Source organism: Emericellopsis atlantica (genome assembly GCF_019669845.1).
Source record: "Emericellopsis atlantica unplaced genomic scaffold F5Z01scaffold_24, whole genome shotgun sequence".
Taxonomy (NCBI): Eukaryota; Fungi; Ascomycota; class Sordariomycetes; order Hypocreales; family Bionectriaceae; genus Emericellopsis; species Emericellopsis atlantica.
In genome coordinates, this window is record NW_025764726.1 from 426617 (window position 1) to 440599 (window position 13983).

A 13983-nucleotide genomic window follows, 5' to 3' on the forward strand; every position below is an offset into this window, starting at 1 on the left:
CACCTGCCGTCACCGTGTAATGGAGGTAGGTGGGAGGGTGTTACGAGTTACGACCTCGAGCTTGCTCCTGCCGCAGTCAGAGACCCCCGCACCACTTACCACTCACCTTTTCCCAAGCCATCGAATTAGATACGTAGGGAGGAATGTCGGTGCTGTTCTCTAAGGCTTTCTCAACTCGAGAGCGTAGAAGCATTCGGGTTAGCTTCACCGTCGAGGAATACTTTGTTGCCCATAGATGAAGGCACACAGAGCCCGTTGCTGACCAGTCAGTCTTTGTTTTCTGGACAAGGTTCGCTACCTCCAGTCCACAATGGGCGACGCGTTGCGGCAACCAAGGCGACCGCAGAACTGGCAATTTCCCTCGAAGAAGAAGTAAAGATCACAGTCGGCGAAACCGACTACGTTCTAGTACCCACTACATCCTTTGTCGATTTTGACGGCAATCCGTCCTCTACTGTCCTCTTTATCGTTTTCCCAACCAGACCAGGCGACATTATCTCCCAAGACCGGCTGCGTCGCTTCCGCGCGCAGGCAAGCTGGAACAGGACGATGTCTTTCAGCCTGCCTTCTGCTCCAACGTCGTCTTTTACGGAAGCACGGCGGACCAGGTTCAGGTCCATTCCGACGTCATCCACGAACTCAAGCTCTGGAACACCACCAGATGGATTTTTGTCGCGGGCGACACCTCACCCAACGTAGCCCGAGGGCCGTATGTCTTCGTCAAATCGCGTGTCTGGCAGCCATGGAGGGTTTACCGCGATTTCAACGCCACCTTCATGTGCACTTTCAAGCCACCTTCATCCAAACCTGGTGGATAAGTCTCCCCCCTCTATCTTGGTGACTTGGTCCCATACTATGTCAGGCTCCAAACTGACATTATCGTACTCTGGTCAGGCTTGATTCACCAGAGGCCGGCATTGATGGGCGAGTTATCGTACCGTCACGCTGCTACTACAAACCATCTGCGGCTCGTCCACTTGAAGGTGCCAGAATCGGCGTCAAAGACAGCATCGACATTGCCGGCCACAAGACCACTCTCAACAATCGAGCTTGGCGACAGCTATATCCACCAGCCACCAAGCATGCCCATTGCGTTCAACTGCTTTTGGACGCTGGCGCCATTGTTATCGGCAAACTCAAGCTACAGGCTATGATTGTACGCGAGGAGCCCGTCGAAGCAGTCGAGTTTACCGATCCTTTCAATCCACGCGGTGACGGCTACCAAGTGCCGTCTGGTAGTAGCAGCGGAAGTGCAGCAGCAGTTGGCTCCTACAACTGGCTTGACTTCTCAATTGGCTCCGATAGTATGTGTTTAGGGAAATGTTCCCAGGCTCACGTTGCATGCTCACCTGCCCAGCAAATGGAAGCGTACGCAAGCCTGCCCACTACAACGGATGCCACACCATTCGACCGACAACAGGCATCATGAACAACGAGGGTGTTGTTGGGCAACTGCCGTGAGTTTCACTTCATAGCCTATTCCGTTTGCACGCGTTGTCGGATCGGTAACGTTCTGCTCTCTGTTCTGTCGAGTTTGAATACTGGTAAACGTGTGATTGACCCTGCCATTCTAGGTTGTTCGATATGCCCGGGTTCTTTGGGCGTGACCTCTCTAAGTTTCCTGAGTTCATGTCTGTATGGTATGGAGATTCTCCACGCCTACTTCCACCACCCAAGGTTGAGTGTGCCCACTCATCATGACCCATCCGCTAAAATATCGTTAGGTCCCAGTAACAATCTTGTATCCTCGCGATTACCTGTCGACTCCTAGCCAAGAGCAAACAAAAGTAATTGATCGCTTTGTTGCTGGCCTCGAAGGTGCTTTGGCAGTGAAGCGTACCGCTATATCCATAGCCGAACGATGGGCCGAGGACAGTCCTGACGGGCAGGAACACCACGACATTTCAAAGTACCTTGAGACTGTATGAACTTCAAACTATCCGCAGTGTTCTGTTACTGACAAGAAAAAGGCGGGCATATATCCGTTTTTCTACGACTCATACCATGCCTTGGAATCTTTCAGAAATGAGTACAAGGAGAAATATGGAAAAGCACCCTTTGTACACCGATATGTCCATTGGCAATGGTGAGTGAAGCATGTTTCCTTACGGGCAAAGCAAAAACTGCAGGTGACACATCTGATACAATTCCAGGGACGTGGCGCGAGGCATGTCCAAGGAAGAGAGGGATGAATGCTGGCGACGCTGCCAAGTTTATCGACAGTGGCTTCTTGACAGGATATTCAAAGTTCAACGACAGGGACAGCTTGCATATTATGGTTTTCCCGATCAAGGTCGGCGAACCAAACTATCGAGACTCACCAGTGCCGTAAGTTATTCTCTCCAGTGCCTGCATTCGCAATCGAGTGTCATACTAATATGTTTCTTTCGACACAGGCCCTACGGTCTTTTGAATGGCTTCGCATCGCTGAACATGTCGCCCATCATGCAAGCGCCAGAGATTACAGCAATCGGTATAAGAGTTGCAACCCTTAAGCATAGGATCAAGACTGACGTTGCATCTTAGTCGGCCAGATATCCTTCGACTCCGTCGTGACACAGAGAACGGAGCCATACCCTGTTGCAGCGTCCGTCATTGGACCGCCAGGTAAAGTACCATTACTCAAGCCCATCCAGAGTCAAACTGTTGACACGCTTCTTTCCAGGCGCAGACTTCATCGTCACGGAGTTGACTATTAAGGGACTAGAGACTGCAGGGATACCCATCAAAGTCAAGACAGGGCCAGGAGTGTATTGAGTGTTGTGACAAATCCAGCAAACCTAGGAATAGTCGAGAAATTTCAGCCGGCGTTTCTCATCAGTCATTTGGGCAAAATACTCGGCCTGAGAGGGAACAACAGTCAAGGTTCTCGCCCGTTGGGCATCCCGGGTACCGTCCAAGGCCTCTTGGCCCGCTTCCCCTCTCAGCGTGCATCTCCCCCCGATAGAGGATGAACAGAGGATGCCTAGACACAGCTTGCTGCGTACCCAGGTAGTCGCCCCGACCAACACCTTCAATGTTGCATGGTCGATTTTTCTCCCACCATTTCTAACCCCAAACCTCTCGCGCTTATCGCAAGGTCACTGACCCCTTGAGAGCTGTGTTGCCAAATACCGCCAAGCGGGAGCTCGTTCATAATGGTAAGCTTCGCTAGTCTTGGTTGGTCTCAGAAAACCAAGTGAATCAGAGAATAACAAGAGATCTATCTATCTAGCCAGCCTCCGACCGATTCGGCCCTCCCTGGTCAAGCAATACCTCGTCGTACAATATTTATCCTTTAACTACGCTTATTTTTACTAACACTCGTCTCTGCATAGAGAAACTGGGATCGTAACAGCCTAGCCAGCACCGACGACCAGCGTAGGGCATTGATCGATGACTTCCTTAAGGAAGACATCGTGGACCCTAACATATATGAATATAGAAATGAGGGCGACCGAGTCTTTCGGGTGCCAGCTCAGCCTGAGATTGAGATTTTAAGCCCATTGCGGCCCCAGAATGTTCGGCAAATTGCCCATTAATATAATCGCGGTGGCAGTAGACAAGATTTCATCTATCTACGTACGTACTACGGCGATAATACGGATAAAGAGAACAGAATCTTGGATGCCTAGGTCAGCGACTCTAGTGCCGGTTAACCCTATTTTAAAGCGAAGGACCGCTAGTGGGTGCTTCTAGACGACCCAGAGCACTTTAACGTAGACGATAAAGATTAGGAGCGAGTCTACAGGCTCCTCCCTGAATAGCAGTCCCTAATTGGGATCGCCGCCCCATAGACTTCGAAAGCGTTAACGACCGGTTTAAGGCTGAAACGTACGAAGAGATGCTTGAAGATGAGTATGAGGTTAATTTCTAGTATTACTGCCTCTGCTCTTAGTCCTACAAATACGTGGTTATTTTCCATAAGAAATTCTTTAGGACCAGGGAGGCCGCCTTAGCTTTCCGCGATAGCAAGGGCCATCCAGTCAGACTAGGCAGGGTCGGCGAGGCAGAACTATAATTTATGGAAGTTTCTAGGAGCAGAAAGGCAAACATATATATAAGACAATGGTGGACGGAAGCTATTGTTAGCGACAGGCACAAGGCGATGTTAGAACGGGCAAGTCGCCCAAGGTCTGACAGCCTAGACGATGTCTAGCATATAGACTTTGATGTGGCACTACGGAGACTCTTTCTTCTGACAGGCCCCCAAATGCCCTGCCACATGGATATTGTCTGCCATGCATTTCTCAATCATCCTTACCCAGGCGTTCACAAACTTCTCCCTTTAGGATGAATTTCCGCCCCCTTCCTCCTGTCGCTTCTTCCTCTGCTCACAGAATCCCCGCTGTCAGATGGGGGGTGGCATCATCACCGCTGGTGCGGTGCTACGATTGTTCCCCTTCTCGCCAGGCGTTGTTGGCGCACGAGGAAGAAACAGCAGCCCAAGGAGGGGCAACTGGGGAGAGACCCCATAAGCGGCTGTCTCTATGTCACCTACAAAGGGCCAGGCTTGGGTGACAAAAGTACTTTCTTGTCGCATGATGTCGTAAGATGCCTGTGGTCCGGGAAGGGCTGGCGGGGCTGGTCATTCATGAAGCCTAGTAGCGATGTCTTGGCCTGAGATTCAGTCATGGCAGCGTTAAACACGTTTCTACATGTCAGACAGAGTATGAATGGCTCGAGATCCGCTTATGGACAACTCAACTCCTCTGAACGCTAGTTGTATCCATCGTAAAGGGGCTGCTACTAGGTATACTTCATCACACCCCAGACGAGGTCAGGCAGCGCAGCCCAAAGGCTCTGATCGACGCTTGAGTCTTGGCTGGACAGCTATACCGGCCGATCAGGTCGACGTGTTGGACAAGTCGGTGATTGCCGTCGGGAACTTGGGCATGTCTGTGGGCGTGATAAGCGTCAGTGACAACCACATCACTTGACTGTGTATAGACACAGCAGTTGAGGTGAACCAATAATGATTTTCAACGCCCTCTACTCTCCCTTCTATTGCAAGCACGCCTCTGGAGCTATGAGCCATCGTCTTCGAATGCAAGCATCCATCCAGTAATAGCACATGCAGCGCATGTCAACCCAGACTACCGATCTGCGTCGAACAAAGATACCCGCAGCCGACAACTCCCGCACGAGCCAAGTGTTCGCGACGCAGCATCCGACACGTGGGTCACCCAATTGGCTCACCATACTGTCCCCAACCAGCCTCGAGGCAGGCAAAGCGCGCATCCTGTCACCATTTGCCCGCCTACATAGGCGCCCACGCGTCGACTCGACGTCCGAGGAGGGGCAGAAGCTTTACCTCGCCCATCAAGTGCATTCGTCGCAGCCAAAAAAGACGTCGCGCATGGGGAGGCAAAGTCCCTACGGATCCGTATCTCGGCGACCCCACCAAGCCGAACGAATCATCAGCCCCACGTGCAACGACGTCGGGCCAGCAGTCGGCGCGCCTCGCTGATCCGCCATGCAGACATGGGATTCCAGTGAACCCGCAGGGGAAATGGCATCTGCTGATGTTCCAGTGTCCCATTGGACGTCTCGTAAGAGGGTCGTGTGGAGGGGCAAAGTGTTCTTGTGACGATCGTGGTGGTGGGGTCGCGATACTCTGCACAGGAAGAGAACCGATATAAGGACTTCAAACACCTGCTGCCGTCGCAAGAGAGAAAATGGGTAAAGCGCAACTTCAACACCTCAGACTTGCTTCTCTCCTCCTCACAATGGACCAGGTGACTCTCTTGACGCCGGCACACGGCGAGGCCGACCTGTCTCTCGGCACGGCCAACACCCTCCTCAGCGCGCTCACGCCCACCTTTGTGAATGCGCTCCGCTTACAGCGCATGATCCACGCCGTATCGGCCTTCCTCTGCTTCCAGGCATATATTCTCGCCTGCACGACACTGTACGCCAGCAAGATCGTCGCCCTCAACGGGTGGCTCGCGACCAAGGTCAGCGCGTCCACATCGGCCACGTGGGTGTGGTACGCGTGGGAGAGCCAGACCTGCCGCGCCCTGAGGAAGAAGGCTTTCCATGAGGTTGCGACGTTCATCCTCGGGGGAGGCCAGACGGTGTTCCTCATGGTCTTTTGGCCTGGGTGGCTCGTGCTGGGCCCGGTGGCGGGCGGTGTCTGGATGATGGTCGGTTGAAGCCGCACGGATGCAAAAAGCTCGATTTCACATAAAAACACACACACAGACACCTGGGAGTGCCTATCGCCACATGTCTGCTCTCACCTCGAGAAGAAGAATGTGTTCCCACCCGCATCGCGCCTGACTTCCTTGGCATAGTCCTTGCCCGCGTCAAAGTCCTGCCACGTACTGGCGGGGAAGATGTGCTTGTTGCGCTCATACCAGCGGCGATCGACCACCTTTGTCAACGTGGGATCGTCGTTGGCGCCCTCGAGCGTCTTGGCGTCAGGCAACGCCTTGATGGCCGCCGCTTTCGTCTCCGCCGTGGACAGGCCCTCTGTGGCCGCGGGCGCCGCAGCAACGGGGGTGGAAGGCGGATCGGAGGAGTAGCTGAAGATGCGCTGGCCGCCGGGGCCGGTGGATTTGTTGACCAGGAAGTAGTAAAAGTCGTAGTGCTACACACTGTCAGCAATAAAGATCTCTCCATAGATGCCAATGGGGACTTGCATGAGGAATAATGATACTCCCTCTCACGAGCATCAGATCGTCCACGCCTACTCTAGCCCACGCCCTCGTTGCGTTTGCCGTTTCGCCGACGCCCATGTCTGCGCCGACCTTTCGGCTCTTGTCCAGGAAAAACCACACAAAGTCGCCCTTCTTGACACGGACCGTGCCTCCGGGGATGTCGGCGCCATCGTAAAAGACAAAGGGTATGGCAATCTCGGTATTCTTGACGGCGTCCTGGATGCTGAGGAACTCTTTGCGCAGGGCCTCGCGCTGGGTGGCTTCTTTCCGCAGGGCGGCTTTCGTCATGGCCTTGGGTACGAGCTTGACCGAGGCGTTGGCCTTGAACTTCTTGTCGCTGCCGCCTCCATCGCCATTTTTGCTGCTGTCCTCCTGTGTAGCTCCTTGTCCCTCGGTATCGTCGTCCTCGTCATCGTCAAAAGACAGCAGTTTCTTCCCCTTGTTCTTCTTCTTGGCCTTTTTTTTCACAGGTTCTACGCTTCCATTCTCGGCTTCGCTGTCGGCAGGCGTGGTGTCCGCCCCGGTGCTCGTGCCGGTGCCTGTAGTTGAGGCTTCGCGCGACTCGCGGTCCTGCTGGTCGAGTAGCTCGGCGCGTCGTTTGCGGTAATCGGAGGCGCTGACGAGACCGACTGTGTTGGAGGAGAGGCGCTGCGACGTTTCCGTCGCCTGCGCCGTGAATCGGGAGTTCTGCGGTGGCGTCGAGTCTGACATGTTGTGTGAGGGTGATGGTGATGGGGACAAATAATTTCAAGCTGACGTCGTTGCAGACATTAAGTTTGGCGCACTGTACAGTGCCGCTAGAATTGCCGACGTTTCCAGTGCGAATTGAGTTTTACTGTCTGTCCCCTCGGGTGCGCACAGTATGGACTCCACGTAATTCATTCGCTGGACCATAATTCTTGATCATAGGGATACAGACTTGTCAATTTACAAGCCAACTTCAGAAAAGTCCCGATCAAGGCAGCCTCCTCCCCTCCCTCGTCGCCTGCGCCACCTCTGAGTTGGTCGTGTCCTCTGCATACCGTTTGTACGCGAGGATGTACCTCTCGTCCGCGCTCCACGTGGCCTTGACGCTTGGTCGCTCCACGATGGCGTCAAACCACGCGTTCCACCTGTCCCAGGTCTCATCGCCCTCTCCGCTCTTTGGAATCCCAGTGCCGCCCGTCTTGTAATGGTCGATGAGCCAGAGCCGCTTGGCCCAGGGCGCGAGCATAATGTCCACCATGCTGAACGTGTGGCCCAGGAACCAGGGTCCATCGGTCGCCATCTCATTCACAAACGACCGGATGTTCTTGTGCAGCTCCGCCCTCGCGTCATCGAGTGAGTACGCCTTGTCTGGCGTGTGCTGGAGGAGTTTGTAGAACCCAGGGATGATCTTCCCCGTAACATGGTCGATCCACAGCCGTGCCCTCGCGCGGTCATATGGCCCTCCAGACAACAGTCGCTCGCCATGCTGCTCTCCGTCAAACTGCTCGTCGAGATACTCGCAGACGACCGTGCTCTCATACAGTGGCTTCTTCTCGCCTTCGCCCACAGGCACGGCCAGCGTGGGCACGAGGCCGCGTGGGTTGAGCGCCAGGAAGGAGGGGTCCTTGTTGTAAGGGTTGATTTCAATGTACTGATGGGGGATGGCCTTTTCGACGAGCGTGATCCACGCGCGCTGCACGTAGGGGCAGAACCAGCCACCGTAGAGCTTGAGGGCGTGGGGTTGGGCGTGCGCCTCGGCCAGGGCGGCGGCGGCGCCTGTTGGCTCGGCAGGGAGGGAGGTGTCGACAGCGGCCATTTTGTGAGGTCTACAGAGGTTCACCAGGTGGTACGTGGAATCGCAGATGCGAGGCGAGGATGGAAACAGAGGGTTGGATGGTGAGATGGTGCGGAGTGCACCAGCCAGCGCCAATGACGTGATGCCCCCCTCATCGTTCAATTGGTGGTGACTTGACATCCATTTCTAAGGTACCTTGGTACTAGGGTCATCTTGGTAGGCCTCTGCTTTGTCTGTTCTAGAGCATTGGGGGGACGATGTTGGGACGTGAAAATAGACCCGTCTTTGTCAATTGACAATGAGGCGTTTGCGAAGCAAGGGGGTTTCCACCGCCCGCGCGTCCAGCCACGAACTATTCACGACTTTCCTTCTGGTCAAGTCTCCAGGGTCGTCCGACACGATCGGCACAGCCCCCAACGAGATCGATGAAACAACCGGTGCCTGTTTCATGCCACGTACGCGCCGGATGAACATCCGAGCCGCCGTGAGCCGAGAACCACGAACGTCCACCTGCGTCCGCACACCATGTGTTTTCCATTCCAGCCAACATGTTCCCCATTGTACAGTAGGACGCCTCTTTCGACTCGAGCGTGGACCTGGCTGGTCCCGAGACAGCGTGTCTTGACTCGGCTGACGGACGCCGGTCGACTTGTCGAGAACGAGTTTTCGTTCGGGTACGTGAAGCGCTGTCTCTCTCCAGAGTCCGCCTCCCATTACTCGCTCAGTGGAGACGATTCGACCACATCTAGGACGTTTGGACCATGCAGTAGCTGGAGGCCTTGCCGCTGCTGTGGGCCGCCCCTGCACACACTGGGCAGGATGAGATGCCTGGTGGCATTAGAATTTGGCGAGTGAGCGTCGAGGGACGGCGGGTGGTTTCTCGATCGGGCAAAGGGTCCCTGAGAGAGGGACGCTTGTACCTTGGACTAGTCGAAGCTTGTGATGGCCAAATGCCCTTCCGATGGGGGTGGGGAATGGACTCCTGGACTACCTTAAGCGAGCGGCTGGTCTAGTCCTACAACTCCAGTCAGCACGAGGGCCACGGATATATAAGTCGTGCCATCGCCCTGCCTGGCCCGCGTCTGTTGAGGACTCAAGCGCAAGTCGTTCCTTTTAGGCCATTTTCTTTCCGATTCACATTCTATTCTATCTTATTCTACCTGGTGTAGCCTTTCTTTCACTCACACTCACACACTTTTATCAACCTACTTTCACTTGACCACTCCAACATCACCATGAAGGCCTTCACTCTCCTTAGCATCGCCCCCCTGGCTCTGGCCCAGACGCTGTGCGAACAGTACAGCCAGTCCACCACGGACGGCTACTACGCCAACAACAACAAATGGGGCGCCGCACTCGGCACCGGCCAGCAGTGCACCTACGTGGACGAGGTGTCCAGCTCAGGCGTTTCGTGGCGGGCGGACTGGACGTGGTCCGGCAACGATGACATGGTCAAGAGTTATCCTCACGCGGGCCGCACGCTGGCGGACAAGAAGCTCGTGAGCGAGATCAGCAGCATCCCCACGCAGGCCGACTGGGGCTACAGCGGGGACTCGATCCGGGCCAACGTGGCCTACGACATGTTCACGGCATCGGATCCCACGCACGCGTCGAGCGGCGGCGACTACGAGGTCATGGTCTGGCTGGCCAACTACGGCGACCTCTGGCCGGTGGGCAGCAGCGTCGGCAGCGTCGAGGTCGAGGGCCAGACGTGGACGCTCTGGGATGGTTTCAACGGCGAGATGCACGTGTACACCTTTGTGGCGGACGCGGCGCGCCACTCGGTCGACTTGGACGCAAAGGGCTTCTTTGACTATCTGCGCGACAGCAAGGGCTTTCCTGTGGACAGCCAGTATCTGACGGGTGAGTTTTCCTTGCGTTTGCGTGTCGATGGCGTGGGGACTAACAAGACAGTTCTCCAACTCGGTACGGAACCGATGACTGGCGGGCCAGCCACGTTCCAAATGAACCACTTTTACGCAGACGTCAATTAGCGAGGATCTGAGTAGATATACACAGAGACAATTGCAAACAAGATGGAAATCAGAGACGCGTCCATTGTTTATCTGTAAACTGTGAATGCGCCGTTAGTCAGCACACTTACAGAGGCAGATCCACTATCCAGACACCATTCCCGGGGGCGCCGAACTTCCCAGGGGCCTGATCGGGGCTTGGCAGGCACATCCAGCACCCTGCAGCCCGTAGAGCCGCCTGGGGCCAGCCTGCAAGCAATTTGACCAAATTTCCATGGCAATCTCATCTCACCAGGAGGCTGAGTTTCGCGTGAACCCAACATTTACCAGTTTTCACAAAATCAAAACACGGGCAAGACACTAACAAGCACACGCTTCACTGGCAAGCACACGCTTCACTGACGCACTGCGTGGCCTTCATTCATCATGGCCTCTTATCACTTGCAGCCCTCGCTTCAGTTCCAGCCCTCGCTGCGATATGATTCCACCGATTCTGAGCTTGGGATCACAAAACCATCGAGACGCAGGATCGCCCCAGTTTGAGCTACTCGTGCTGTTCACTCTCCAGAAGAATCAGGTGAGTCTCACCGCTGCTCGTACTTACTCGCGTCTACAGCACTGACCATCTGCCCCAGAATCCTCACAAGCTCTCACCATCTCTAGACGCGACGACGCCCCTACAGCTGGCGAGGACAACGAGGGGACCCCAACGCGCGCTCCCAAGCTTCTCACGCCCGTACACACACAATCTCCTCTCAAGGCCAGTAGTGCTGCCAAGGAGACCAGCAACCCGCGCATCTTCACGTTCAACGCCGTGCCTGCCAAGACCAACGCACCAGCACCATCGTTTGATCTTTGACATGGGCAAGCTTAACCTCGGCGGCGGCGAGAAGAAGAAGCCCGTAGCGGTGAAAAAAGAAGATGAGTTCGCCAAGCACATGCGGTTTCTCGACGTAGAGACCGAGAACACCACGCTGAGCGATGTCCTCACCGCGCCCATCTTCACCCAGGCCGTCCAGCGCCACGTCCTCGCTGAGCACGACAGGACGGGCAGGTCCGACAAGAGCAAGCCCTTTGCGCAGTATGGTCTCCTGGCGGGTGACGCGAGCGGTAAAGCGTCTGATCCGCGTCTCTTCTTCAACGTGGCGGCGCCATCGAGCACGTTCATCTGCGGCTCCCAGGGCTCAGGCAAGTCGCACTCGCTCAGCTGCCTGCTTGAGAACTGCCTGCTGCAGAACGAGGTGAACATGCTGCCAAAACCACTGACAGGCATTGTTTTTTCATTACGACACGTTTGTGTCTGACTCGGGCGGCTCCCTCTGCGAGGCGGCCTTTCTCAGCTCTCACCGTGGTGTCGATGTTAGGGTGCTGTGTGCCCCGACTAACGTGACGCATATCAAGGTACGCATACTCCTTCCTTTCAAAGAGATCTGTACTAACGACGGCAGAGAATCTACGCTAAGCTGCCCAACGTCACCATTGAAGTCCTCCGCATCAACCAGGAGCACCTCAACACGAAGCGCATGCTGGACCTCATGGCCGTCTCATCCGTCCAGGGCACGCTGCCGCTCTACCTGCACGTGGTGATCCGCATCCTGCGCGATCTTCGCGTGGCGCAGCAGCAAAAGGGCAGCGGCTTCAACTACGCCAAGTTCAAGAGGGACCTCGACGAGCAGTCGCTCACGGAGGCGCAGCTGGCGCCACTCAAGCAGCGCCTCGACACGCTCGAGAGCTTCATGGTGTCCGACCAGGCCAGGGCGTACGAGATGGCGCTGGGTCTGCACGCGTCCCGGAATCACAACAGCAAGACTGTCGTCGACCCGCAACATGGCAACTCATGGGCACCCAAGGCCGGGCAGCTGTCCATGGTCGACCTAAGCTGCCCTTGCGTCACGGCCGAGATAGCCTGCTCGCTGTTTGGCATTTGCCTTAGTCTCTTTCTCGAGCAGGACACGCAGGTCGGCCGCGTCGTCGCGCTGGACGAGGCGCACAAGTACATGACCGACTCGTCCGAGTGCCAGGCTTTGACGGAGAATCTCCTGAGCACGATCCGTCTGCAGCGCCACATTGCCACGCGCGTCATCATCTCCACGCAGGAGCCGACCATTTCGCCGGGTCTGCTGGACCTGTGCAGCGTCACGATTGTGCATCGCTTCACGAGTCCGGACTGGATGCGGGCCCTGCAGAAGCATCTTGCCGGTGCCTCGAGCTGGCTGGACCCGAACGTAGACGATGAAGAGGGGATGAAGAAAGGTAGCAGGACGGAAACGGGGATTCGTCCGCTGGCGCTGAAGAAAGACGACGTCGCGGGGGATCTCTTCTCCCAGGTTGTCCGCCTACGCACGGGCGAGGCACTGCTCTTCGCGCCAAGCGCTGTTATTGACATGCAGACGGCGGATGACGGGACGGCCGCAGCAGACTCGGGGGAGGACTCGACCTACGACTCGGGCGTCAACGCCAAGGAGGGCGGGGGCACGTTGACGACGCCCGTCTTCGCCTTTGGCCGGTCGTACGGCGCGCCCAAGGAGGAGGCGCCTAAGGAGGAGGCGCCTAAGGAGGAGGCGCCTAAGGAGGAGGCGCCTAAGGAGGAGGCGCCTAGGGAGGAGGCGCCTAAGGAGGAGGCGCCTAAGGAGGAGGCGCCTAAGGAGGAGGCGCCTAGCGAGAACAGAGTGGTGCACCTGGGCAATGGCGTGCTCAAGATCCGTATCCGGAAGAGGGTCACGACGGACGGCGGGCGCAGCATCATGGCTGGGTAATCTTTGAGGAGGAGTTTGTGTCCTCAGTGGCAGAGCAGGCATGATTTCTCTTGTATTTGTTGTACGCATTAGAGGTTCTGTCTCATGGCAGGCCGCTTCGTAATGCGAGGAGCACACTCGTCACGGCCAGCGTCCACCCAAAGTGTTTGCTTATGTACTGCACGAGGATCGACCTTTCAGCAGACGAGGTGAAGAGGATGACCAGCATGCACAGGGCAATATTAACGTTGCACTTAAGGAAATGTAAGTGTTCGTAGGATTTATAAACTACTATCGACGCTTTATATATAGCTACGCGAAAATTATAATATTACTTATAAGACATATAAGAGACAAGGGAGAATGAGGGTAAAAAAAAAGAAGAGTAAAAAGTATTTAAAAGATTATAAGATATAGTATTTTAGAAGATTATAAGATATAATATTATTAAATATTACCTTTATTACCTTCAATCTTAAATAACTACTTAAATTAAAATAAATATATCGGATTATACTATATAATCTAACGCTAACCTTTTTTACTTTAAGTTCTAGATTTTTTAATAATTACTTAAGACTTATATATAATTTAAAAGTTATTTTTTAATTATATTCTTAAATCTAATAAATATCACGAGAATAATAATTATCTCTATATACTTATTATCTTAGTATTTATTAAGTAATTGTTGAAAATAGGGGACTTATCCCCCTATTAGGTGCCTTACGAGGCCCTCTCACAGAAACCTTACAGGGATCTATTCAGGACCTATTACAGGGGTCTGCAATGCTTACAAATCCAGTGCTTCTATAGCCTTCTATAACCTTCTGAAGGCTAGCACTGCCACACTCGCTATTATAAATCAAACC

At 54.6% G+C, this 13983-nt stretch overlaps 6 protein-coding genes across 6 annotated transcripts; 4 read left to right on the forward strand and 2 right to left on the reverse strand.

Moving 5' to 3' along the window:
• Nucleotides 1-143: 143 nt before the first annotated feature.
• On the forward strand, nt 144-2785 carry F5Z01DRAFT_691563 (amidase; the record flags this gene model as incomplete). Its single annotated transcript, XM_046266162.1, has 12 exons — nt 144-197; nt 337-468; nt 537-778; nt 895-1304; nt 1358-1457; nt 1575-1677; nt 1725-1922; nt 1965-2086; nt 2154-2345; nt 2397-2473; nt 2527-2607; nt 2666-2785. The coding sequence occupies 12 exons, from the start codon at nt 144-146 to the stop codon at nt 2755-2757; spliced, it is 1803 nt and encodes a 600-aa protein (XP_046115906.1). The 3' UTR covers nt 2758-2785.
• A 2923-nt stretch (nt 2786-5708) lies between these two features.
• Nucleotides 5709-6134, forward strand: F5Z01DRAFT_626558 (uncharacterized protein; the record flags this gene model as incomplete). Its single annotated transcript, XM_046261488.1, has 1 exon — nt 5709-6134. The coding sequence occupies one exon, from the start codon at nt 5709-5711 to the stop codon at nt 6132-6134; it is 426 nt and encodes a 141-aa protein (XP_046115907.1).
• A 41-nt stretch (nt 6135-6175) lies between these two features.
• On the reverse strand, nt 6176-7474 carry F5Z01DRAFT_259949 (XAP5, circadian clock regulator-domain-containing protein). The gene is made up of 2 exons (XM_046258574.1): nt 6624-7474; nt 6176-6571 (listed from the first exon to the last, which is right to left on the reverse strand). The coding sequence occupies exons 1-2, from the start codon at nt 7350-7352 to the stop codon at nt 6218-6220; spliced, it is 1083 nt and encodes a 360-aa protein (XP_046115908.1). The 5' UTR covers nt 7353-7474; the 3' UTR covers nt 6176-6217.
• Nucleotides 7475-7596: 122 nt separating this feature from the next.
• On the reverse strand, nt 7597-8424 carry F5Z01DRAFT_638960 (glutathione S-transferase; the record flags this gene model as incomplete). Its single annotated transcript, XM_046262413.1, has 1 exon — nt 7597-8424. The coding sequence occupies one exon, from the start codon at nt 8422-8424 to the stop codon at nt 7597-7599; it is 828 nt and encodes a 275-aa protein (XP_046115909.1).
• Nucleotides 8425-9638: 1214 nt separating this feature from the next.
• Nucleotides 9639-10397, forward strand: F5Z01DRAFT_626528 (endoglucanase; the record flags this gene model as incomplete). Its single annotated transcript, XM_046261484.1, has 2 exons — nt 9639-10266; nt 10318-10397. The coding sequence occupies 2 exons, from the start codon at nt 9639-9641 to the stop codon at nt 10395-10397; spliced, it is 708 nt and encodes a 235-aa protein (XP_046115910.1).
• Nucleotides 10398-11314: 917 nt separating this feature from the next.
• On the forward strand, nt 11315-13132 carry F5Z01DRAFT_683017 (uncharacterized protein; the record flags this gene model as incomplete). The annotated part of the gene is made up of 3 exons (XM_046265810.1): nt 11315-11617; nt 11646-11777; nt 11825-13132. The coding sequence occupies 3 exons, from the start codon at nt 11315-11317 to the stop codon at nt 13130-13132; spliced, it is 1743 nt and encodes a 580-aa protein (XP_046115911.1).
• Between the last annotated feature and the right edge of the window lie 851 nt (nt 13133-13983).